Genomic DNA, 25181 nt, shown 5'->3' on the forward strand with positions numbered 1-25181 from the left:
AGAAAAGGCTTTATGTTTTAGTAATAATATACATTTTGGTAAAACTAATATTTATGGAGAAATAATGGATTGAAAATTAAAAATGGCCGCCATTTTGTAATTTACGAAGATATTTAAGTCTTGATTTTTTGCCAATTTCAAAACTTTATTACCAAATATTAATGTGATTCGACCATCCGAACAACAAATATAAATTTTTATAAAAATAACAAAATGGCGGGAGAACGAAGGAAAAATTAACATTTTTCCTAAGGATATTTTTTGTTTAATTTTACAAGTAGAATTCGAAAAGTATAGCCAGCCCACCCTTTTAGAAACACTCTGTAGACATTTTTTTTTGCTGTTTTCTTTACTGAGTAGACGCGAATTATACAATCCACTTGATAGGAATCTATTTATTTTTTTTTTTGCTGCTTTTTACTACCGATCGCAGTCTTTCTTATGGCTGTGACGCATGTGAGTTATTAGAAACACTAATAGAGTTATTCAATTAAGAATACTGATGTTCACACGCAGCCAGCCTCTGTGAAGAAAAGAATGCAGTTGACGATTATAGAACGACATATTTTCTGCATTTTAGTAGGCTAAGCATGGCATACCGAAGTACAACATTAAGTTTGGCTGAATGAAGAAGATGACGGGAAAACCTTTTTTCTTCTCACTTTTCATAGGACGTTTTTAGAAACGATTTTTATTTGATGTCAAGTATCTAACATGTTTTGCACGTCGGTTCAAAATACACGAGATTCAAATAGGAGGGTCTAAGTACAAAGATTACGTAATTACTATGTGTATAATGAAGAACGAATCTTTTTTGGGGTTCCGATCGATTAAAATTTTTTATGTGTGTTACATCCTCAAATTGTTCAGAATCTAGATAAAAGTTATATAAATTGGCAGATTAGATTAATAAAATGTCTTTGTCAATTTCGTAAAGCATTTTATTATATTTAAAAAGATTCATAATATGTTGTCTTTAAAACTTTTCATAATTAATTAAAATCTGCGTTTTTTATTGTAAAACATGTTCCGAAAGAAACAGAAATTAATATTTTTCTTTCGTGCTATTTGTGATAAATAAGATGTTGCATGGAATATAACTGTTACGGACTCGCATAGAATTGAAATCTCTTCATTATTAATATTACTTGTTCGTTATTGTTTTCTTCTTTTTTTCTTTGTAATTTAGTTGATATTTTTTCCGTTTTTTTTTTTAGTACGTAATATTAAATATAATTTTTGGTTAACTATAGTGACCAAGATATTTCAATGTTTTTCTTCCCGTCATGCAGTTTTCGGCAATTAAATTTAGCGAGTAAATTACAAGTGTTAAAACGTAATTCTTCTATTACCAGAAAGAAATTACAAATATATTTAATATATAAAATTAAATACTTGTGATACTTAGAATTCTGAGGGAAAACTTAACGTGATCACAGAAAATGTATTTCTAGGGAGGATATACTACATGAGAATCTCTGAGAACTGACAATTTTTTCTGATATAAGGAAATTATTTTCTGGTTTATTGAAGCCAAGCAATTTGTCCTAGACATTGAAAGAGCTAATATAATATTTAACAAAGGCTGTACTTTGTTAACGTTTAACTATTTTGTTATCTGATCTGATTAAATATACATTGTGGAAAACTTATCCTGGAAGTTCTCGACAGGTGCGAACACTGGCGTTTCTGAATGCAAAGCTTGACGGCTAGAGCCGTTTCGCTGGTCGATATAGAATTTCCTCGATGAAATCGCCTTGTTCAAATAGAATAAAGTTGAAGAAAGCTCAGCTCTTGCAGAACCGTTAGTAAATGTTTATTCAAATTACTTCTAACGGTATTAATTCTGTAAACGTTCGTACATCTGAAAGATGGATCGGTAATTGCAAATCGGCCGAGCCATCTAACGAAGGGAGTTCGTCGCCGTGTAATTTTAATTTTATAACTTTATAATTTTGTTACTATACGCCCAATTTTTTAGTTCAGATAAGAATGAAGTTAGTGGATGTACTCTTGATTAGGACCGAGAAAGATATACAGTCTCTAACTTATTTTATTTTCTAATCTCAGTTCAATTTAAATTAAATAATCAATAATTAATTTTCATTTGGTAAGGGTTCCTAACAGACTCTGGGTCAGAGATCTAAATTGACCCGGAGAGTGGTTGGCGGGAAGAAATTTCAATTATTCGATTGTAGATTACTAAACCGATTGGCTAAGCCTTTCTAAATGTAATTGTTGATAATGCAGCAAAAAAAAAATTGTTTGGATTTACGCAATAAATTATTATATATCTTTTTTAGAGAAGAGAGAGTTCACAAATCTATTAAGGGCGCTTGTAGTTATAATTTAATAAATAAGTCGTATGTAAAAAAATATAAAAACCCATGTTCATAAAACACTATCACCCCAGTAAAAAATTACCGATGTAAATTTTTATTTCATATTCATGAGATAATCTCTGTGAATTTATATGTATACCAATAATAATGTTTTTATAAAATCAAATAGGTTTTTATAAAAATTCACGTTACTTTTTTTGTTGAGTTAATAACGTTACTTTTTAAATAGAGAAATTGTTTAAACGTTTTGAGAATTTTGACGCTTAAAAAGTTTGTTTTAAGTTCATGACTTGCTTCAATTTAATAACTACAACGGTTGAAATAGCTATTTGAAAGCCATAGAACTAAGCATAAATAAAGGTTATTTTATGTTTACCTGAAAAAAAATAAATATATTTATAATATATCAATATTTCTAACTGTATATAAGATTTTATAATTACAAATTAAAAATTGAAGAAGATAATTATTCTTATAAATTTGTAAATATAAAAATATTTTTTATTTTATTTTTATATAGGATTACTTTATCTGGTTGTCCCGTTATGCGATTGGTTTTTTAAAGAAATTGTCTATCCCGACAATATGAAATTTTCTTCAAATTTTCGTCACCGTCGACGACTTATAATATATACCTTGTTCTCGTTTGGGCATTTCAATAGTATTTTCGAAAACTAAAGAAAGTTGAAGTAAACTTAAGGTAAAATATTATGAATATTTCAAAGAACCTTTACTCATGCTATTTTTCTACGTTTGTTTTCTTATTTACATCGAGATACAAATGTATCGTATTTGCTTTGATGCTATTAATTTTTCCGCGTAAATTTAGCTCTATTCATAAAATAAAAACATTAATAAAATAATTCAAATAAGAAAAAAACATGTATTTATTCTTATTTACATATTCTAATTTATATTATTCTTAAACAAATTTTTTATTTTTCTTTTTTTTGTGAATTCTTTAAATTTATTAAATGTTTTTTTTGTAGAAGCCTGTCTTTTTTTTTGTTTTTCTGTATACACTTCGAGAATCACGGTCAGGTATTACTTCAGAAATTGAATGATGATGATCTGTATGAGTGTAAATAAAATGTAGTCTTGTACGGTCTCAGGTCGACCATGTCGGAGATGTGTAGGGTATTGAAACCCGACCACCAAAGAACACCGGTATTCACGATCTAGTATTCAAATCCGTAAATAACTATCCATAAAAATAACTGCCTTTACTAGGATTTGAACGCTGAAACTCTCGACTTCGAAATCAACTGATTTGCGAAGAGGGTTTCAGCATTAGACCAAGCCGGTGGATTTGTAGAAACCTATCTAGTTTTGAAAAATGTTTATTTATTTTTTAATTTAAAGATCGGGGACGAGGCAGATAGAAAAATTAGAAAGTAAAGAATATATTAGTTTACGCCTTACATTTTTTTTAATTTTCCATTTATTAAAAAACACGTATTGAAAAATAAAATAGTATACGTTGCATGAAGTTGGGTGGGGGTATCCTGTGCCAAGTGTATCTCTTCTATTCGTAAGCGACATATTCAATCGAATGACGTCAATGTACGAGACTATATATATATATATATATATATATATATATATATAAGAGCATTAACAGCGTATATCTTGATTATTCGAGTTAGCAGTATCGATCTAACTTGTATTCTGAATAGATAAATTTATAAAATTTATAAAATTATTCATATTCTACGAAAAAGTTAAGAGTTTTGAACATGCGAATCATAATCTACGTTATGAGCTTTTTTATCATCAGTGCGGAGAAATTTTCTAATGAAACTAAGTAAGTACTTTAAAGATCTGTGTATTTGTGTGTGTGTGGTTAGAATTATTGAACTGAAAATATTCTTTTAATATAAGAAGTATTTAAAAATTACTTTAAAATAATTTAATTCTAAATACCTGGCCTGTGTATTTTGGTTAATCAGAAAGGGAAAGCAGAATACTCAAGATTTATCAAAAGATTATTTTGGTTTGAATGTAGTTTGAAATAGGATAGTCTTAATAGCTTTAATAAATATGAAAAAAGTTAAAAAAAAATAAATACAAAAAAAAAGCTTTTTAATAAATGAGGCATTTGAAAAAAAACTTTTTTTAATAATTGCTTATTTGAAACCTGTCTAATTTAATTTAAAGATGTTATTCTTTTTACATATTTTACTTGCTTTTTACTTAAAATTCGAGTAGGCCTGTAAAATTTTAACAAAAAACCTTCGCATGAATCTGATAAGAAATAATTTTTACATTTCCGACTGTTGTGAATAACAGACGGAAAATAATTTTTTGTTTAAAAAACCTACTCGCTACTTTTTTTACTTTTATGCTAATCCAAAACTTCTGAAATGATGTTTACAAAAATTTATGAGCATATATATTTGTGTGTTGGCGCTATTTCAATTAATGTTTCATGTACAGCTTAATGTACGATAAAATACTATCATAATCTGTAACTATGATGGTAAGATTAACAGAATTTAAATCGGTGTTTGAAAAATGCCTTGCTCCAGCTGGATTTTACTTCTGCTTTTTTAGACGAATAAAAAAAAGTCGTCGGAAATGAAGGTAGAAAATAAAACAACTGAAAATTGTTCCATATAAACCATTATTTTTCCTTAAAAAATAAGGATATTGTTAACATTTCTTCTCTTTTACTTGGGTGAGGGTTCTCAGTGTACAAAGAGTTTTGAAACCTTGTAAAAGGGTTGAAGATTACTCGTAAAATTGCAATTTACAACATTTCCTAACCTTCCTTATTCCATTTTATCAATTAAATTCTTCTTTTAATTATGTTTACTAAACTTTGACCTTTGATTCCTTGTACGAAGTAAAAGAAGTATTGTGATCGCGATAAATTTCGGTTTTCAGATTTCAACGGAAATATCCATTTTGACTAGTTTCGGCGTGACGTCTGTACGTATGTATGTATCTCGCATAACTCGAAAACGTTTAGCAATAGGATGTTGATACTTTGGATTTAGGACTGTTGTAACATATAGTTGTGTACCCACATTTTGATTGCTATAGTAAGAATATTAAAAATCAGATGGGTGGATAAAACGAAAATTGAAGAGGTGTTGAGAGGAATTGATAAAGAAAGAAGCATTTGAAAAATTATAGTCAAAAGAAGGGACATACTTGTAGGGTACTTATTAAGGCATCCTGGAATATTCGCTATGATATTGCAGGACAAGTAGAAGGGAAAAATTGTGCAGGCAGGCAACCTTTGGAATATGTAAAACAGATTAGTAGAGATGTAGGATGTAGGGAGAATACCGAAATGAAACCACTAGTTGTAGATAGGGAATCTTGGTGAGATTCATCAAACCTATCAAATGAATGAAGACAAAATGTAAAAAATTAATTTTGATCTTTTCTTTAATCAAATTTTTCCAATTCATATACCCGAAGTTTGATAATTTATGAGATTTTTCAATTTGAAGGTTATTTACGAACACTAAAAAATGTAGAAAGCATTATTAGGATAGAAAAAATAGTCGTTAGATATATGGTCAGTATAAGGTATTGTAAAACTTGTTGACAGTCTTTCAAAGAAGAGTTGTTCATCCACGATTTATATACGATGAATCAGTATTCAGTTTAAGTACTATATGTTAAAACATATAATTTGAAAAAATATATATTTTCGGTTACAGGGAAAGAGCAAATGAAATTTAAACGAGAATGTCTGTCGTACAAACAACATTTTTGTTATGTTAATTTTTATAAATACATTTTTTTGTATGTAAGCCATCTTATGTAGAGCCAAATTTAACGGATAAATCCGTACAAGAAGAAACATTTTTTAAAAAGATTGGAGCAGTTTTGACTAAAAAACTTTTACTCAGTTGAATAATTATTTCTCCGATCATAAGCTTAGGTAAACGTTAGGTTTAGGTTCTGACGTTAACGTTTAAGTTTATTTTTTGACTGGCCTGTACTATGTTCTGAATCACAATGGAATAATGTAAAAAAAACCTGTTCCACGGAATTTCACCGACCTACTCGTACTATCTCCCCTAATATACGTCCGAATTATTGTGATATCTCTGCTGCATACTATTAATTAACGCTTCATATTTAAATAATGAAGGGATTTTCATTACTGATCTCAACATAACGAAACATTTATTTGATGTTTAAGATCTTTAAGGTCTTGCAACAAAAGAATTGAAAAGATATTTCAAAATATAAAACTGATATTCAGTATATAATTATTATGTTCAGAATATAGTATTATGTTGCAATGTACGAACAGCGCATGAATCATATTAATCACAAACAATAACTTACATATTTATCATAAATTAGCTTGTGAAGCCGGCGTTGCTCGGGTTCATAATTATTTCTAAGCCCTTCCAATTCTTTCTTAGCAAAATTGTCGGTAACTTTTGTCAACGAACACAAATCTACTTTGTATTCCTTCTTTTGGTTTCAGCCATTTGACTGTTTGATGCAGCTCTCCAAGATTCCATATCCAGTGCCAGTCGTTTCATCTCGGTGTACCCCCCACATCCGACATCCCTAACAATTTATTTTACATATTCCAAACGTTGCCTGCTGGAAAAATTTTTCCTATGTACCTGTCCCTCCACTATGAAAGCGACTATTCCAGGATACCGTAAGATGTCGCCTATAAGTCTGCCTATTTTTTTAACTATATTTTTGCAAATGCTTCTTTTTTCATCAATTTGCAGCAACACCTCTTCCATTATCACTTTATCCATCCGTCTGATTTTTAATATTCTGCTATAGCAACGCATTTCAAAAGCTCGTAATTTTTTCTTCTCGTCCAAGTTTCAATTCCATATAAATCTACGCTTCAAATATACTTTCAAAATTGTTTTACTGACGTTTAAATTTATTTTTGATGTAAACAATTATATATTTGACTAAAAGCTTCATCCATCTTTAGTAATTCTACTTCCCATGTAACTAAATTCATCTACCTCCGTAATTTTTTCTCTTCCTGTTTTTATATTTGGTGATCCATCTATTATTTCTACTTCATTCCTTTGCTTTTGTTTTTGCTTGTTTTCATGCGGAAGTTCTTGCGTAGAACGTCATCAGCAAATCACAGCATCTTTATTTTTTCACCTGTACTGTTACTTCGGATCTAAATTGTTCTTTAACATCATTAACTGCCAGTTCTACATAAAAAGTAAAAAGTAACGGAGATAGGGAACACCCTAGTCAGACTCCCTTTTTTAATACGGTATCTTTCTTATATTCTCCGATTTTAATCTTGCAGTTTGGTTTAGGTAAATGTTAGCAATAGTTCTTCTATCTCTGTAGTTAAATCCTAATTTTTTTTTTAAATGCTGTACATTTTATTTCAGTCTCTGTTATCGAATGCCTTTTCTAATTTTGTAAATGCCAAGTATGTTGGTTTTTTCTTTAATCTTCCTTCTACTTTAATCTGAGCTGTAAAATTACTTCATTGTCCCTATACTTTTCCTGAAATCAAATTGGTCTTCTCCTAATACTTCTTCCACTCTCCTTTCAATGCTTCTGTACAGAATTCTAGTTAAGATTTTTGATGCTTGAGTAGTTAAGGTAATTGTTCTGTGTTCTTCACATTTATCTGCTTCTGCTTTCTTTAGTATCATAACTATAACACTCTTTTTAAAGTCTGACGGAGCTTCCCCTTTTTCGTAAATATGACACGCCAGTTTGTATAATCTATCTATCGATTCCTCACTTGCACTGCGCAGAAATTCTGCAGATATTCCGTCTGTCCCAGGAGCCTTACTATCATTCAAATCTTGTAACAATTTCTTAAATTCCTACTCAGTTTTGTATCTTCCATTTCATCCTCTTCGACTTCCTGTTCTTCCTCTATAACACAGTTTCGAATTCATTTCCTTCATATAACACTTCAGTTTATTCCGCCCACTTGTTGACATCTTTCGTTTTATAAATCGGTGTAACCAATTTATAAACATTATTAGATTTTAAGTTATTTACCGCACCTTTTTGTAAATGACATTTCAAAACTAGCCTGTTTATTACCCTAAACAGTGTGGTTAGAATGAAAACGCGAGGAGTTTGAAAAAAGAACATGTGTTTTGGACATTCGAATAAAATACAGTACAATAACAATGCAACTACTCAAATTTGTACAAATGTATTATATACGTGCAGCTATATAAACATATAAAATTTTATTTTAATTTAATTTAATTAACCAGCAAAGCTTAGATCCGCTTTGCCTGTAGACGGGCATTCACGTCGGTCCTCAAATTCTGTTTCTCGCGAAGTGATATCGAAGAAATGTCTGCATTTCTTGTAAACGATGTTCCCGTTGGTCTGCAGATTCAGCAGCCTTTGATACGTTCTTTCATACTCTGATACCGTTGCTGTCATTCATCATCCGTTTCATCTGCTCGCAAAATCTTTGATTTCTTGGCTTTCGTTTGTATTTCACTGTTAGATTTACGTGTCCATTTAAAACCGTTCAGTACGGTAATTTTTTTACACTTCTCAATAATATTTTTCATTTTAAATAACATTGAGTGATTATGAATTCATTCAATGTCAAGAAATTTAGTTTTACACTTCGCCTTCGATCTTAATCTACGCACTTTTATGTGCTACTACACACACCCGTTTTATATTTATGAAAAACTTTTGAGATCTTCTTTGTAGTAGGAATGATGCGGAATATTCTACAAACATTCGGAAAATTCCGTATTTTTTAACAGTTCCAGTTAATAAAAGTGCTATAACGTAAAATAATGTAGAATAACCCAAAATTTTGTATAAACGTTTAGGATATTTTACAAATTTCCAAAATATGATAGTGTTCGGAAATAATAGTAACAATGTAACAATGTTCCCTTTCCTAATCAATCCCTCAGATGTTGCGGTACGGACGTCTAACAAACAAACATACATACGTACAATGACTTTCTCTTATTATACTAGTTCATGAGACAACAATAAGAATAATACATAGTTATTCTATTTTATTTACACTTAATGTCAAATTAATAAAAAATAAATAAAAATAATAACAGATAACAAAAAATAAAATATATACTTCATATATTTAAGAGATTATTCCAATTATTTTTTACATCATTTAAAATAAATTATCTAATTTTTTTAAAGACCCAATAGTAAAATACCTCAATTTGTTTACACGATCAATATTCTTTATCAGAAATTATGTTCTACGTTTTGGCACTTATCTTTATTCTCACACGTGTAACATAATAAGTATTCATTCCTTTATGGTCGGTACAGTGGAAGTTCTAATAAAAACGTTTACCAAGTTTTGAGGAAACTATAACTTGCATATTGTACAATTATCAATATACTCACATTTATTTACGCTATTATTCAAATATAATCTAGAAATTTGTTTTTCGAAATCTTTAACAGGACTATTAACCTGTATTTTTAAATACCATTTTAAAAAAATATATGGACTGCGCAGGGCATTGTGTCGATTGTCTACAATTCGAATTACGAATTGTTCAGAATCCAGTAATTTGTGGTGTTTATTAAAATCCTCTAACATCCTTCCCTTTTCTGTGGCTAACATTTGTTCTCCGTTCCGATTTGCTTGCATTTAATATCTTCTGATTTGATTGCAACAATCGTAACAGAGTGCATTACCACGTCGAACATCCTGCATCATCTGCCGTAGCATAGACAATCTTCGAATTGATATTTTAATTAACCACGATAGCAATCTTTTGGAACTGGTATTTCTTAAATGCTGTACTTCCAATTCCGTTCCAATGTAACGGTTAAAGAATGGATTTTTCCTATTGAAATAGAGCGTTCAGAACTCTATATTTTGCTTTATGTAATTATTCAAAACACAAAAGTGCCCTGATTTCGGATTCCTATAAAAAAAACTGAATCCACCATCAAATTAAAATCGTATTTTTCTTTAACCAGAATTGTAATTTAGCTCCAAACATAACCTATAATTGCATAAATTAATTTTTCACTTACCAGCAATTTTAAAAGTATATATCCGAGTACTTTCGGAGCCGTTACTCCATCATCAAGAAATAAAATTAAATTGTCAATAAGAGTGTAACGTCATGTTTGTAAGAGATTTGCGACTTTTATGAAATAGAGTTAATATTAAATGAAATGTAACCAACCTATTCATAATTAATTATTATATAATTTGTTCATAAAGGATATCATTATCGAATCTGACCTGTTAATTCAATTTATTTTTATTCAAATATATATATATAAAATTTTTCTAATAGTCTGGTTTCTTGACGACCGACTATTATGAACGTAATAATTTTACTCTAAATATAATTATGCATTTGAACTTGAATTAACATATTTTGGGAAATCCCTGATGATGGAGTAACGGCTTCGAAAGTAATCTGGTATATACTTTTAAAATTGTTGCTAAGTGAAACATTAATTTATATAGTTGTATTATAAATGCTTAGTTAAATAACCTAAAATAGTCGCCGTTCCAAACAATAGCTTTTTTAATCATATAATCAACATTCTTATGAATCATTCCTGATGATAAAAAAGTACTTTTAAGTATCTTTATTTATCAAGTCTTTCAATTTCTTCATTTTTATAGGCTTCATTTTTTTACATTTCCCTCTCTGTCTTATTTTTAATATAAAAGCGCTGTGCTAATATTGCCACTTAAATGTGTTTTAATTTTTATGAATTCGAAAGGATGACAAGATAATAAAAAAAATTAATCTAATTTGCAACATTCTCTTCAAAAAATTACGCTAATCTTATGTAAATAATGGAAATAACAAGGATGAAATATAGCCGCCCTGAAATTGCCTTTTTTAGCTGAATTTAATCATTATTTAAGGTTTTTTTGAGTTAGAATTATTTATCTTTTTTAAATATTTACAATTTTGTAATTTGAACCGATGCTGGATAATTTTTAAAATAACTTATTATTATTTCCGGTATCAAATGCGCTTTTAAAAATAAACAAATACAGCGATTAACTTTTTTGTCATTTACCTAAGTTTAATATTAATCAGGGGACTAAGAAGCAAAATATTATCGATGTATTTTTTATCATACCTAAATCCACTCTGCTTCTACGGCAAAATTTTCCTGTTTTCCACCACCGCTCCTGATTAGAACAAATGTAAAGTATTTGACAATAGTTTTTATCAAGAGCGATCCCTCTCTAGTTAATAGTATCGGTTTTATCTCTTACTTTGACCTCTTTGACCAGCTCATCTAGAAAAATCTGATTTTGACACAGCATGACATCCTTGGACGCTTATTAAATTACATATACACATTTTTTGCTGCACTTGGTTTAAACTTATTTAATTTGAAAGTGTGATACGATCCTCCAATTCTTTAATAAAGTGAATAGTACCATAATCGCTGAAATATTACTTTTTAATATCAACAAATATTTATCCAATTATTAATTCAAAAATCTTACGTGAAATATTAGTATACAGTAAAATTCCCTTTATTACTGATATTACTAGATCAGTATTATTCGTATCTTCGTGAGTTACCGATTAACAAACCTTTCAGATTTCTGGTGTGTCGTATAAATAATAGTTAATAATAATTAAATTATTCCGATTAGTGAAGTACTGTATACTGGTTGCAAATGTTAATTTCGACCTTACTGTGTAAAATATTCCGTTTGTATTATTGGATTTTTCGATGAATAGTGAAAAATCAAAATGAAAGATAACATTAAGAAATATATCTCAAAAAAATGACAAGAAGATGACTATGAAGAAGAAAACGTTAAGAACCAAGGAAGAATAAAAAAAATTAAGAGGTGATAAATATGAATATGATATATATATATATATATATATATATTTTTGGAGACTTTTGATTCAGTCGATTGCAATAAAAAGAATCGCATAACTAAATGTTACAACAGTCCTAAATCCAAAATATCAACATCCTGCGGCTTATCGTTTTTGAGTTATGCGAGATTCATACGTACAGACGTCACGAAGAAACTAGTCAAAATGGATTCCCGAATGGTCAAAATAGAAATTTCCGTTGAAATCAGAAAACCGAAATTTTTCGCGATCAAAATACTACCTTTACTTCACAGAAGGAGTAAAAACACGCAGCCGATTACAGTATTAAACAAATTTAGGACATATTGTTCCCAATTTATCGGCATAATATTATAAATTTCACAGGATATTTGGTTTGTAGTTAGGGCCTACATCGTTTGCACCATACAAGCACACTTTGGAATTCCTCTACCTTAATTAATTTTTAAAACATTAAGTAGTTAATATAATCCGAAGCCAAGATGCTAACAGGTATATCGACTATTCAGCCGGTATTTTTTTCTGTATTTTTCGGGGGAAAATATTATAATTTTTGTACAATATTAAAATTAGTTGCAAAATTACTTTACCGCACATTGTAAACGTGAAAGGTAAATAATTTTTTTTAAAGATTTAACTTTAAAAAAATGTTTTAATTACACCCTTTTTTGTTTACAATTTAATTAATTAATAATAAAATAAACAAAAATTATCCTTATTTCTGTCTGACCATCTACGAATTACATATAACAATACTTTTTAAGGTTGTACTGTTCTCATTCTTATTCACAGTCTTAGATTCTCCGAAATACTTCATTGAAACTATCGCTGCTTTTCTTCTCTTCTCTAAGTGGCCCGCTCCTTCTCTTCTGTTACCATCCTTAAAAACCTTCAAACTTTTATCTTTTTCTCTGAATTTCTACTGCAAAAAATTGTTTGTTCTTCAATGTTCACCTCTACAATATTCTTAATTGTTTTCTCCATCCAGTGATTTTTATGGTTTTTATATATATATAGAAGTAGTTGAAGATAGTTTTAGTTAGCTTTCCTCCATCCATTCTGTATAAGTGTAAGAAGTAGTTTTGCCTCCTTTTTCTCATTACATCTTCCATTTTGTACATTCCTTCACTTTGGATCCAAGAACTCGTCTTAATATTCTCCTCCCCACAATCTTAATCCATTTCATATGTCCAATACCGTTCAGAGAATGGAATTCAATTGCACGCAGTATTTCTGGTCTTACTCCTGTGCAATAATTACTTTTTTATTTCTTTTTTAAAATTTATTTTTTGTTTTCTGTTATATGCTAGTCATAGTTACAGTTATATGTTAGTCTTCTTCCTAATTTCTTATTCTGCAGTGACCCTTTATTTTAGTTACTTAGCAAGGCACATTTTCCCAAGTACTGACCTTGAATCCTTTCTTCGCTGTATTTGTCAGGGACAAATTCTCCGAGTATTTAACTTTTGGATACCGATTCACGATTGCTTATCTCAGAAAAGATATATTGGCTTATCGGTAAGGAAATTTTGCAGTGGAGCGGCATGACTAAGTATTAATGAGTAAATAATAAGTACGTATTAATGGCAACAAGTTTTGTACTATTTTAATTATTGTAATTAGACAAACATTGTTTATCACCAAATCAAAAACTATTGGAGAGTTTGTTTTAGCGCTCTGATTCTAAAGGCCTTACATCTATTAAATGTCTAAACCTATTCTCCGATGTAATAATATTCAGAGGGTAAGATAGATTAGGATTGGTTATATTTCCTTTTCTTGAATTTTCGTTATTACCCCAGTTCTTTCTTTCTTTGAGAGTGTTGTTCGTTCTTTTCATATGTGCAGTTACTTCCATGGGTTGATTGACAAAAATCAAAAAAATTCCATCATTGTACGTTTTTTTAAATATAAACATTAACATATCATAAAGAATTGTACAGCTTTAGAAAGATTTGTTCGATTTTTTTTGTTAGCTAATTATTATTGCTTAACATACGCAGCAATAATGAAAAAAAATTATTAATGCAAATAAAAAATATTAACATTAATATTGCTACAGAAGCTAAAGTAGAATTTCTACAATTCTATTAATAATGATAAGTCTCAAAACATGAAAATTATTACAATTAAACCATTATGGGATATCCGTTATGGGATAGTTTCCGATGTATTGTTTATCTTGACAGCGTTAATTTAAGTTAATAAATAATATGTAGTAAATGTAGATTTAAAATATATTACATTTCCTTTTTTAAATTTCAGGATATTTACATCTGAAACGTATGTTCAGCATGAAAAATACCCAGATCTTCGAGGAAGGTATTTATAATATATATATGTGATATATATAAATCCATCTGTTCATTGTTTCTATATTTTTATAAATTATAGCATCGGCAGTATAACATGTAATCGAATAGTACTTTTTTAATTTCAAGGTATGCCCGCTGCGATTTAAATGTAAAAAAAATGTTCACAGTATGTTTACAAAACAGCTTTACATTAAACAAATTTTAGGATTATTACGTGTGTTTACTTTCGGTCTGCTGAATTTAATTACGATTTTGAATTACATAGTACAAACGATTTATACGAGGGATATCTCTAAAGTAAAGACCGCAGGGAAATTTATCTCCTTAAGGTTGGTGAACGCGTGTCGTTCATGGCCACGCTAATATTGTACACACTGCATTGCTATTTGTAAGTTGTCGCGTTGTAGTATCTTTGATTACGTGTGAGTAATTACGTTATAAAACGAATAGGAAAATCGATGTTGTCGCCGACCGTGAAATACGTGGTCATAAGTTTTTTAAACCAACAAAAAGTTAAGCCGGTTGAAATTCATAGGCAGTTGGTTGCTGTGTACGGTAATAATGTAATGAATGAAAGAAATGTCAGAAGTGGTTTAGAAATAACAGAATTAATGCGCACGAAGAAGAACATTCGGAGAGGTCCCGATAATCACCGAGGACTTTTGAAATGGGTCAATTATGAAATCACAAAACATCGTCGCTCAACGATTTCCGACCTGGCCCTTCTTTTTCCTAATGTTTCAAGAGCTCAGAAAGATTTTTGCACGTCGGGTGCCGCACATCTTAACGGAAAGTCACAAAAAAATCCGAATAGGATCTGTTTCGGAATTTTTGATGCGCTATGTAGAAAAGTAATGAGTTCATAATTTAATTGTTACCGGCGATAAAATGTGGACTTCTTATTACTCGCCAGAGAGGAAAGGGCAGTCAAGTGAATGGCGTCATCCTACATCACCAACCAGACCGACAAAGGGAAAGCCACAGTCGTTTGGACACCAACTGATGGCCACAGTTTTTTGGGATCGGTTTGGCATGATCGATTTCACTGCTGATCGATTTCATGCCGCGTGGAACGATTATAATTGCAGAAGCCTACTTCGAAACCTTACATAAGTTACAGCGCGTCATTCAAAATCAGCGACGTGGGCGCCTGACCGACGTCATCGTCTTGCTGCACGGTAATGCACGTCCACACATTGCACATGTCCACATTTAGAATATTTGAATGGGAAATTTACGATCAACCACCATATAGTCCGGACTTAGCTCCGTCTGATTACCATTTGTTTGAGAAATTGAAAGAATTTTTTAGTGGTAAGCGATTCGCGGATACTGATGAACTAAAAATACTGTTAATCAGTGGGTAAATGTTCTGGCGGAAGAATACGACGAGGGTATATTAAAGCTGGTGTATCGCTACGATAAATGACTTAATTCATGTAGCGATTATATAGAGAATTAGTATAAGGTATGTAGTTTAAGAGAAATAAAAGAAATTTATAAAGTTTTCAGAATAAACTTTTTTACAATAAAACGGTCTTTACTTTAGAGATAACCTCTCATATAATTAAAATATTGCAATAATATAAAATATATACATAAAAGTTTTAATGTTTGTTTTGCTGTTTTAAGAACTTTCAATTTTTTTAAAAATGGATAATTGACAGAAAAATTAAGTTGAGGGATTAAATTAGTTAACACACCTTCATGACCCAAAATGTTGCTTGCGAAACTTGTTTGAAAGAAAGTTTTTTCAAGAAAAGTAAAAGTGTAAATTACGTGTCTTCATTAAAATAATAAAGGAAAGCAAAGAAACTCTGTAAAGAGACCTTTACTGCACAGGTGATCCTGATTCCTTTACCAAGAGCTAATCAACCCTGAAATCAAGAAATTCCTTCAGTTTAATTCTTAAGTTTTCTTAATTACTATTTTTCTTGAATTTTCATGAAAAACCTTTTTTAAATATTTGTATATCATTATATCATACTAATATATACAAGCATAGCCATACTTAACCTTGAATACTTAGAGTAGTACATCATACTATGTTTCCGGTAGTGCATCGTTATTCTGTAAAATTTCATTAGTAAAAAATTAAAATGACGAAAATAAAGGAAAAGATATCATTATTTACAATATTATTAAAAAAATAATAGATAATTAATTTAAAAAAAAAATATTTATTTAATGTTAGGATTAGCTAATTATCGGCTTTCTTTGTTTTTTTTTAAGTAATTCTTTTAGTATCACTTGATTTCAAAGAAACCTGAAACTTCAAGTAGTTTGTCAGTAACTTACAAGTTTTCATTTTTTACTTATCGTAAAAAGATGGTAACAAGTTACTTCAAAGTTTAACCGGCCACCGTTTCCTCACTAATCAATTTATCTAGCTCCGGTTAGTATCAATCCTTTCCTTTAAGTACCTTTTAATAAATTTCCCACATTCTCTATCTTTACATTGAAAAATTTCTGATCTTTCATCTCATATAGCTCCCTATAAACCAAGGTAACGTCAGCTAAAATGATAGTTATTCAGGAAACTATGAAAAATAAATTTGTTATCTTCAACAATAAAACCTTAAGGATTAAACTACTGAAATATAAAACATCCATGAATGCATATGACCTGTCAGATTAAGTAACAAGTTTATTCACTATTTATTCGATTTGTTTCCAGAATACGGAAGATATATTCGGTAATAATTTAGCAAACATTTATAAATTATTTCTGTTAAAGATTTTATCTCTGAGAATTTCATTATTCCCAAATAATATTTGATTATCCGTTTTTACATTTATTAAAGAAAAATTACAAATCTTTAAAACGACATATATTCAATGCGTAAATTATCAGTTTCCACAGATCCAGTCAAGTATATAAACTGAACTAAATATATTCAGCATTGATTCATATTCCCTCCGGTTTCAGTGTGTTTGTGTTGTTTTATGATTAGTGTACACAACATATCAGAAATTTGTAGGAATTACATTTTAGTTATAGTAAGATACTGAGTGAGCAACATAAAACCGAACCCATAACGTAACCGCTACAGGATCGGTAGGTTATGTTGGAATGAATTTTTCTGAATGATACGAATAAATTAAATAAGAAAAACGTAAAAAATAAGTTAAATGTTGCACTTATTTACCTTATTGCAACAAAAGATGTTCACAATGAACATCCTGGGAATCGATGCACTTTTGTGCTCGACTGATCATATCGAGAGTCGTTTGACGTAAATGTTGTCAATTGCGGTTTTTTGTCGTTGAATGTTCATCTTCATTTCATTAATATTGTGGGAATTATATGAATAAACTCTCTCCTTTAAGTAACCCGAAGGTAAAAAATCGGAAGTAGAGAAGTCTGCCCACCAACAATGTTTTCGAGAAGCCTGTTTCAGTAATGAAGTCATTTCGGTTTGTCTGTCTCCTTCGGTTGTTGCACAGTTGTAAAGCGGTACTGCTTCAATTTTAATTCGTGAATTTTTCGAAAAAAATGTGTATTTAACACCAGATTATTGGGATAACTTGCGTAGCGATTTTTGGACTGGCAGTAATTCTTCTTTCAGCATCGGCAATTGTCTGTGGAGTCCTATCGGCAAGTTGCCTATTTAGTTTTTCATTTGAAACTGAACCTGTTGTACGCCAATTTTTAACTAAATTGGCGTACTCGTAACTCGTGTTTGCTACTCTTCGCTGGTGTAGGCATTCGGAAATTATTCTACGAATACTTGTGATTCTTTACAAACGACCGAGAAAGATTATTGGCCTCAACTATAGCTATCCTGTCCTGGATTGACTAAGGCATTTTACACAAACACAACTTGTACTTCTTTTTCCTGTTCAGCCTCCGGTAATTACCTTTCAGATAATACTTCAGAAGATGAATGAGGATGATATGTATGAGTGTAAATGAAGTGTAGTCTTGTACAGTCTCAGTTCGACCATTCCTGAGATGTGCGGTAAATTGAAACCCAACCATCAACAACACCGCTATCCATTATCTAGTAACCAAATCCGTGTAAAAATAACTGACTTTACACACAAACACAACTGCAATAAACAATACCGCACTGCAACAAAATACTGTCCTGACACGTAACAATCTGACAAACGGCGGCAATAATCAGTAGTAACATATACATTCACTAGCCGCGCTAGTTGTGTGAGAGTCTTTCATAAGTAGTGCTCGGTAGCTGTTTCATAATGGGTTCGGTTTTATGTTGCTCATTTTGTATATTATTTTGAAAAATTATGGTAATGTGATAATTAGCGATTATATTTTAAACAACAGAGGAAAATTTAGTAAAATCTTATAATATAATGATAGGAAAATTATTTTAATGCAATTAAGAAATTCTATAGCTTTTGCATAACGAAAATAAAAGCAAATTTTAAACTACAAATAATGCAGATTTCAATGAATTTATTGTTATCAGTGCACAAGTATTACATCACAAAAGTAACACCACAATACAGCGTAGATAGATTTGATTTCCTTTTGACAGAAAATCTATGATCTCAGCGGGAATAGGTGTAAAACAAATTTTATTATTCTGCCCCGAAACGATCTAGAGATAGCCAAATTGCAGACAGTGTTACCAGTTGTACATTTCCAATGCTTTCTAATGATTGAAACTTTCGAGAGAAACCTATAAATTTCTTCAGTTAAATTGTTGTAAACAAATGTTCTACTTGATTATTAACGGACTCTTACCCCGAGCTCACTGAAAATAGTTAGTGCATCTTTCGGCAGAATGTAGTAATTGCAGTAATTGCAGTAATGCAGTATGTAATTTTGTTTACTGTAATATAATTTTAGATTAGTGTGCGCATTATTTTATATTATAATTTAACACTTTTTTATTTTAGTAATCTGACTTCAATTATAAGTACGAAGAATCTCAATTTATTACAAAATAAGCTAATAAAATATATATATTATGTAGTGGTAGCAATATAGTGGAAGTTTTATTTTAATAATAAAAATTCTTCCTTCTTTTGAAACCGATGGATGGATGTGAAAAAATAGCAAAAATATGTTTATTATTGTGCTTATTTTGTAAATAATCATTTGATATATATATATATATATATATATATATATATATATATATATATATATATATATATATGTAATATATTTATGATCACCTTTTATAGATTACTATCGATCAGTATTAATTAATTAAATATTCATTTTTTATCACAGTTGTCATACAGCTGAGGCGAAAATGGGATTTCTAGGGTAAGTATTCAATGAGAGGTAGTTAATTTTATTTATTTTTTAAAGTCACATGCACAAATAAGTTTTTAAATCTGTTATTTACTAAACAAAATGTTAACGGTTAGATACACATTTAAAACATAAAATCCATCTCTGTATAAAAATTATATGTCATATTTAATCGCGACTAACATTCAGCTCAAAATCAATTACATAAATGAGAGAACGATTTAAAGCACCTGTTCTTAATTTTTCAATGTCCAACCCTCATTTCTTTATTCATTACTTTTCCGCAAACTAAAGATAAATATAGCTTATTGTCAAACTATTTAAATTTGATAAAACTGCCGTAAATTTGTCCTCATCATTTATAATATTTTGAAGTAAATTTAATAAATTTCTCCTTCCAAAATTTTTCTCATTAAAATATTTATATCTTCAGGACGAATATTTTAAATCGTTAGTATAGATAACGGTTATTAGCTGTCTCAAGGATCTTTAATCGATTTACCTTACCGCTGAATAGGTTAATGTATTCTGATTGATTCTCCAACCTATAGCTCGATTTAGAGAAACGATCCAGATATAACACCCGTTTGAAAATATCGATTTTAGTTGGTCCAATGCTCTGCGTAATTAAATATACCTGACAAGAAAAAATTATAGTAGGTATGGCAATAGCCCCAAGCAGGCGATTCCTACAAACCCAGAGTACCGTTAATCGTTTTCCGTTACACGTAATATTTCACAGGTTACTAGTTTTGTTCTACCAATAAGTAAAACATATTTTAATAATGCGGTTTGGCATTTTTTTTTGTGGACGAAAAAGGCCTGGGCGTCATCGCCCGGAGATTTGGCATATTAAACTATAAACCCAGATATGGATAATTGTTGCAAAAAACAATAATTTTTGTTATTATAAAATGATTTTAAACGTTTGGATCGGTTCTTATGGGACAATCTTTTTTCGTATTCATTTCGTATTTATTCACTCTTTTTCATAAGTTTTTTCTGATTTATTCTACAGAAAACTTTATCACCAATCGCTGTGCTCTCGTATGTAGTTGGTTGATTCTTTACCTTTCACTAGTTTTTGAACTACCATTGATTCAAAGTCACGCAAACAATGGTCGTCCAAAAAATCTCAACATCTGATATATATAGATTTAGCTTGATTTTAAATAGTTTCGTTCGAAATCACCCCAGATTATTTTTACTGTTTCGATTTCACTACCCTCAATTTATGGTTTAACAAACGTCTTTTGTAATACTGCCCATCGAAACACCTAAATAGATGTTCCATTAGAAGAGTTACCGGACTCAGGTTATGAATTCATGGGAACGAAAGGGCTCGGGGGATCATTCTCACGCTTCGATGTGGGTCCGGTCCGGTAGGTAAAGAGGGTAGGAGTATAAATACTCCGGGGAAGGCGTTGAAGTCAGTCTAAGCGAGATGCTATGATGTCAATCTGCGAGATGAAGTTCTGCGAGATGTGAGTCGCGAGGGGAGTCTGCAAGAGAGTGCTACGATAAAGGAGTTATCCGAGTACGACGCGATTAAGGTGACGTTACAAGTAATTCCAGTACACGAAAACTAGAGATGGTTCGATGAGATACTGAAAGACTATAAGTGGAAGAGGTAATGTATTAAATTTCAATCAGAAATTGTTAGGGTAGTTTTATTGGTGAGCAGCAAAGGTATTTGCAGTGAAAAAACTTTATACTTGTCTTATCTATTGTTCCATTGTTGTTAATACAAAACTAATGGTTAAAAAAGTTAAGACTAGCGGTCATGCTAATATTAATTTGTCAATGGGACTAAATTCTGCTTTTAATTAGTTATGTACGTAAATAAATCCTGACGATTACTTTAAATTCTCTTTTGTATGTAATCACTGCCTGTTAATATTATAATAATAATAATAATAATAATTATTATTTTATATATTGTATTTTTTCATAATAGTTATTATATTACTATTGTTATTGTTGTTGTGATAACTACGATTATCATTTCTTAGTAATTGATATTTATTATAATTATTGTTTACTGTTGCGATTATTGTCATTATTATTATTATTATTGATTTGTCTTGTTTTAATTACGTATTTAAACCAAAAAATTGTAATTAAAAAAATATTTTCAACTGTCAATCTCTCAGTATCCTGATCAAGGGCGAACTAGCTGCAGTATGTTAAAAATGTTAACTTATTTGTATGTTCACATGTATATAAATAAGTCTTTTATTCAGCCACTTCTATTAAACAGGGCAACAAACATGTTTTCATATAACTAACACTATATATAAGATTACGATAAAATGCCTCATTATCCTTCTATTGCAATTTGTAAAAAACATTACCCAACCGTTTAAACATCTTCCCACCAATTTACCTAAAACATAATTAAAAGATTTTTTTTACAGGAACAATATTACACTTTAGATTAATTAACAAGTACGGTTAATTTATCACTTTATAAACTCCCTAAATTTACTCATCTCAGTATAACATGTACATAAATATGTGTTCAAATAATTTTAGTTGTAATTTTATTAATATTTTATATATTTAGTATCCCGCCTATTTAATTTAACATTATTTCATTAGTTTATATTTAACAAAATTAATGTTGGCTGAAAGTACATACATTTTTAAAAAAATTAATTTGCATTATATAAAGCGGTACTGATCAAGACTTTATCACGTTATCCTTTGAGCGACCCAGACAATGCTGATTCAGTTTCTTTTGTATTTATTGAGTAGCACATGAATCTGTTTCTGACCTACATATGTGTTAATAATAGCGTTATATTATGAAACTGTCAGAATAAAAAATTTATTTATCTCATGTAGGAATATAATGTTAAATAATTTTAGTTCTTCTTATCCCCGTACTCTCTATTTCCCTCAGGAGAATTAAATATTGAAATACTGGAATGTTGAAGGACTGCTATTTTTCGAAACACAGCTGTTTTCAGGAGTAAGCAAGAGACTTAATGGTGCCTAAAAAGAAATACTTTATTACTTTCTACGTTGGGGATTAATGATCAAGTGTTTCACACTGATTCAAATCATTTAATGTTAAATTTTTGTTTAATCTTAAGGTGATCACGAAACAAAATTTATTAGACTACAAAATTAGAGAGATTGAAGTAACCTCTTGAAAAAAAGTTCACTTGCCAAAAACAAAAAGGATTTGTTAATTAATTGAAATCAGCAAGTTTACTTTTTTCTTATTTCCCTTCACCACCCGGCCAGACCCACAGTTAAGTATAACAAACCCGAGGAAGTGTCCCATAATCTAACAAACCTCCCCGTCTACCGGCTTTACCACCCGCTGGACAGGTCGGCTAGCGGGTAAGATCTTGTCTTTTACCTTTTTTCCTCTGTCACTAACTTCTGGAACGGAGCTCTACTAGGCCTATCTATGTCGACCCTGTTCCCCCCTCATCAAAGTTACAATCCATCACGATTTGAAACCCGTTATTGTTGTTGTTGTAGTGGGGTGGGGGGGTGGCGATAGGAAGCATCATAAGACGAGTGTCTTCCCCAATGTGGTTGGGATGTTCCCTCACTCCGGAAGCCGCGACTCAGCCTTTATGCCCTCGCCTCTAGAGGAGAAACCTCAGGAGGGGGTGTCCCTACCGGGACTGCGGTCTTTTAGCTTTTAGCTCGACGGCTCTCTGGAGTACCCGTGCCTAATAGCCACTGCCCACCGGTGCAAGCACTGGGGAACAGCAACACTCGACGATTCTGTCCGTCACCCCTTCGCATTCCTATCTTTTTCCCGCATCGTATTTGTTATGAATCCAATTATATAGTTTAAGTTTATTTTTATGGTATCAAAATGTTTTTTCAAATAAACCTCTTTAGTCTAATTTGTTATTAGTCTAATTGATGATTGATGGCTTTATTTTCATTACTTTTTAAAATTTATCAACACTGAAATTTAAAGCGTAATATTTTTATAAATTTAAATCTCCCCAGCAGTTGCCCTGCAAGGTATGTAAGCACATTAATAAAGATCTCTAAGCTTGCATGATGTCTACTGCATACTCTATCAGTTCCTCAATGAATATCAAAGTGAACTCAAAACCATATTAAATTTTAATTATTGATAAATAGGTTATTGGATTACAATTTTATTAATAATGATTGTCAATTAATTACAGTTATATAAAGGACATGTATTATAACATTAATGTGTCTCGGATATTAGGGTGAGTATATATAATTAAACTACTATTTACACTGTTTTAAAGTAATTGTTGTTTATCTTTTATTATTTAATTGTTATTCTAGAAAATAGTTAATTAGGAATTTTATTGCTTTGTTTTTTCTTAGAATGTTAAATGGCCAAAGTAGTCATTTTATGATCAAGTATGATTCAAATATCAATAAGAACTTTCACGTTCTGATAGTAAAATAACTTTAAGATATATATGTCTTATCGTATTAATGTATATGACTATATCACTTGAATCATCAGTACAAATAGGAATAATATATTAGTTTGCATAAAAGTAGTCCTATTTGATATTTATACAGGACTAGAAAATCAAATCGAAGATGATCAATCATGTATTTCCGTCCAGAAAATATTATTAACATTGCAAGTCATTCAGTGACAACAGAATGAAGTTGAAGAGCTTCTTCAGAAATGTCAACAAATGATTATTAGAAATTTCTGAAAATTTTAAATAATGGGAGAGTAGAAAAATAAATTAGTTCTCTGGTTTTTGCAGCCTCAACATATAAATAAAATATCTATTCTGTTCTTACTATAACAGAATAATTTCTACAGAAGTAAAGCATAAAGTTAGGTCATTAGGTCTGTATAATAACTTGCAATGAAAAACAATAGTGACATTCAAGCTTTATCCATCCATCACAGATGTGGATGAAGCACATTTTCATTATGAAAAATAATGGTAATCATTCTGAATTTATGGATAATATGATACCTTGCCTTTCGAACTAAAAACAGTCACTCCTAAATAGTATGCCATAACAGAATCACCCAATTCACAGTTAGCTTCCTGTCACAACAATGTTTACTTTTACAAACTGAAACTATATAAAAACAGTACAAAACCTCGATAAGCTATAGTACCTGCATTCCATAATATCAAGATTTAATACCATATATTTATAATTTTTGGGCAAATTAATAAACTGTTGAACAAGCAACTCATTGATGCTATGTGAGGGCCTGGCAGACCTGCACATTCCTGACAAACCTGCACATTTGAGGACCTGACATTCACCTGACAGACCTGCACTTCTGGAATCAATAAGCTTTCTAAGTACTGAATCATGTGCATTGTAGTCTCAGAAGTTTGCACTGATTGGTAGATTTTAGAGCGAGGTTGGACTGCATTTTCATAGGTGATGAATGAAGAAAACGCCTTGTTGCATGGAATAATGGTTTAATGAATTGTTATCTTGACAGATAATGAAATTAATTGTAACATAACGTTTAAATTCA

The 25181-nt window shown here is 30.4% G+C and overlaps 1 protein-coding gene across 30 annotated transcripts in view; it reads left to right on the plus strand.

The window, feature by feature from the left end:
* The window catches only part of LOC142333452 (uncharacterized), a 238602-nt gene that overhangs the window by 121213 nt on the left and 92208 nt on the right, over window positions 1-25181 (plus strand). For 13 of the 30 annotated variants that reach the window (XM_075380569.1, XM_075380580.1, XM_075380577.1 and 10 more), the window contains exons 1-4: window positions 3952-4146; window positions 14414-14470; window positions 19676-19711; window positions 23866-23913. The exons of 2 other annotated variants lie outside the window; for them this stretch is intronic. In XM_075380569.1, coding sequence (XP_075236684.1) covers window positions 4079-4146; window positions 14414-14470; window positions 19676-19711; window positions 23866-23913 — 209 coding nt within the window. In that variant the 5' untranslated portion in view covers window positions 3952-4078. Of the gene's footprint in view, window positions 1-3950; window positions 4147-14413; window positions 14471-19675; window positions 19712-23865; window positions 23914-25181 lie in introns of those variants that run through there. 15 more of the 30 variants (XM_075380563.1, XM_075380565.1, XM_075380568.1 and 12 more) reach the window with 3 other exon arrangements.

Source organism: Lycorma delicatula, chromosome 12 (genome assembly GCF_047948215.1).
Source record: "Lycorma delicatula isolate Av1 chromosome 12, ASM4794821v1, whole genome shotgun sequence".
Taxonomy (NCBI): domain Eukaryota; kingdom Metazoa; phylum Arthropoda; class Insecta; order Hemiptera; family Fulgoridae; genus Lycorma; species Lycorma delicatula.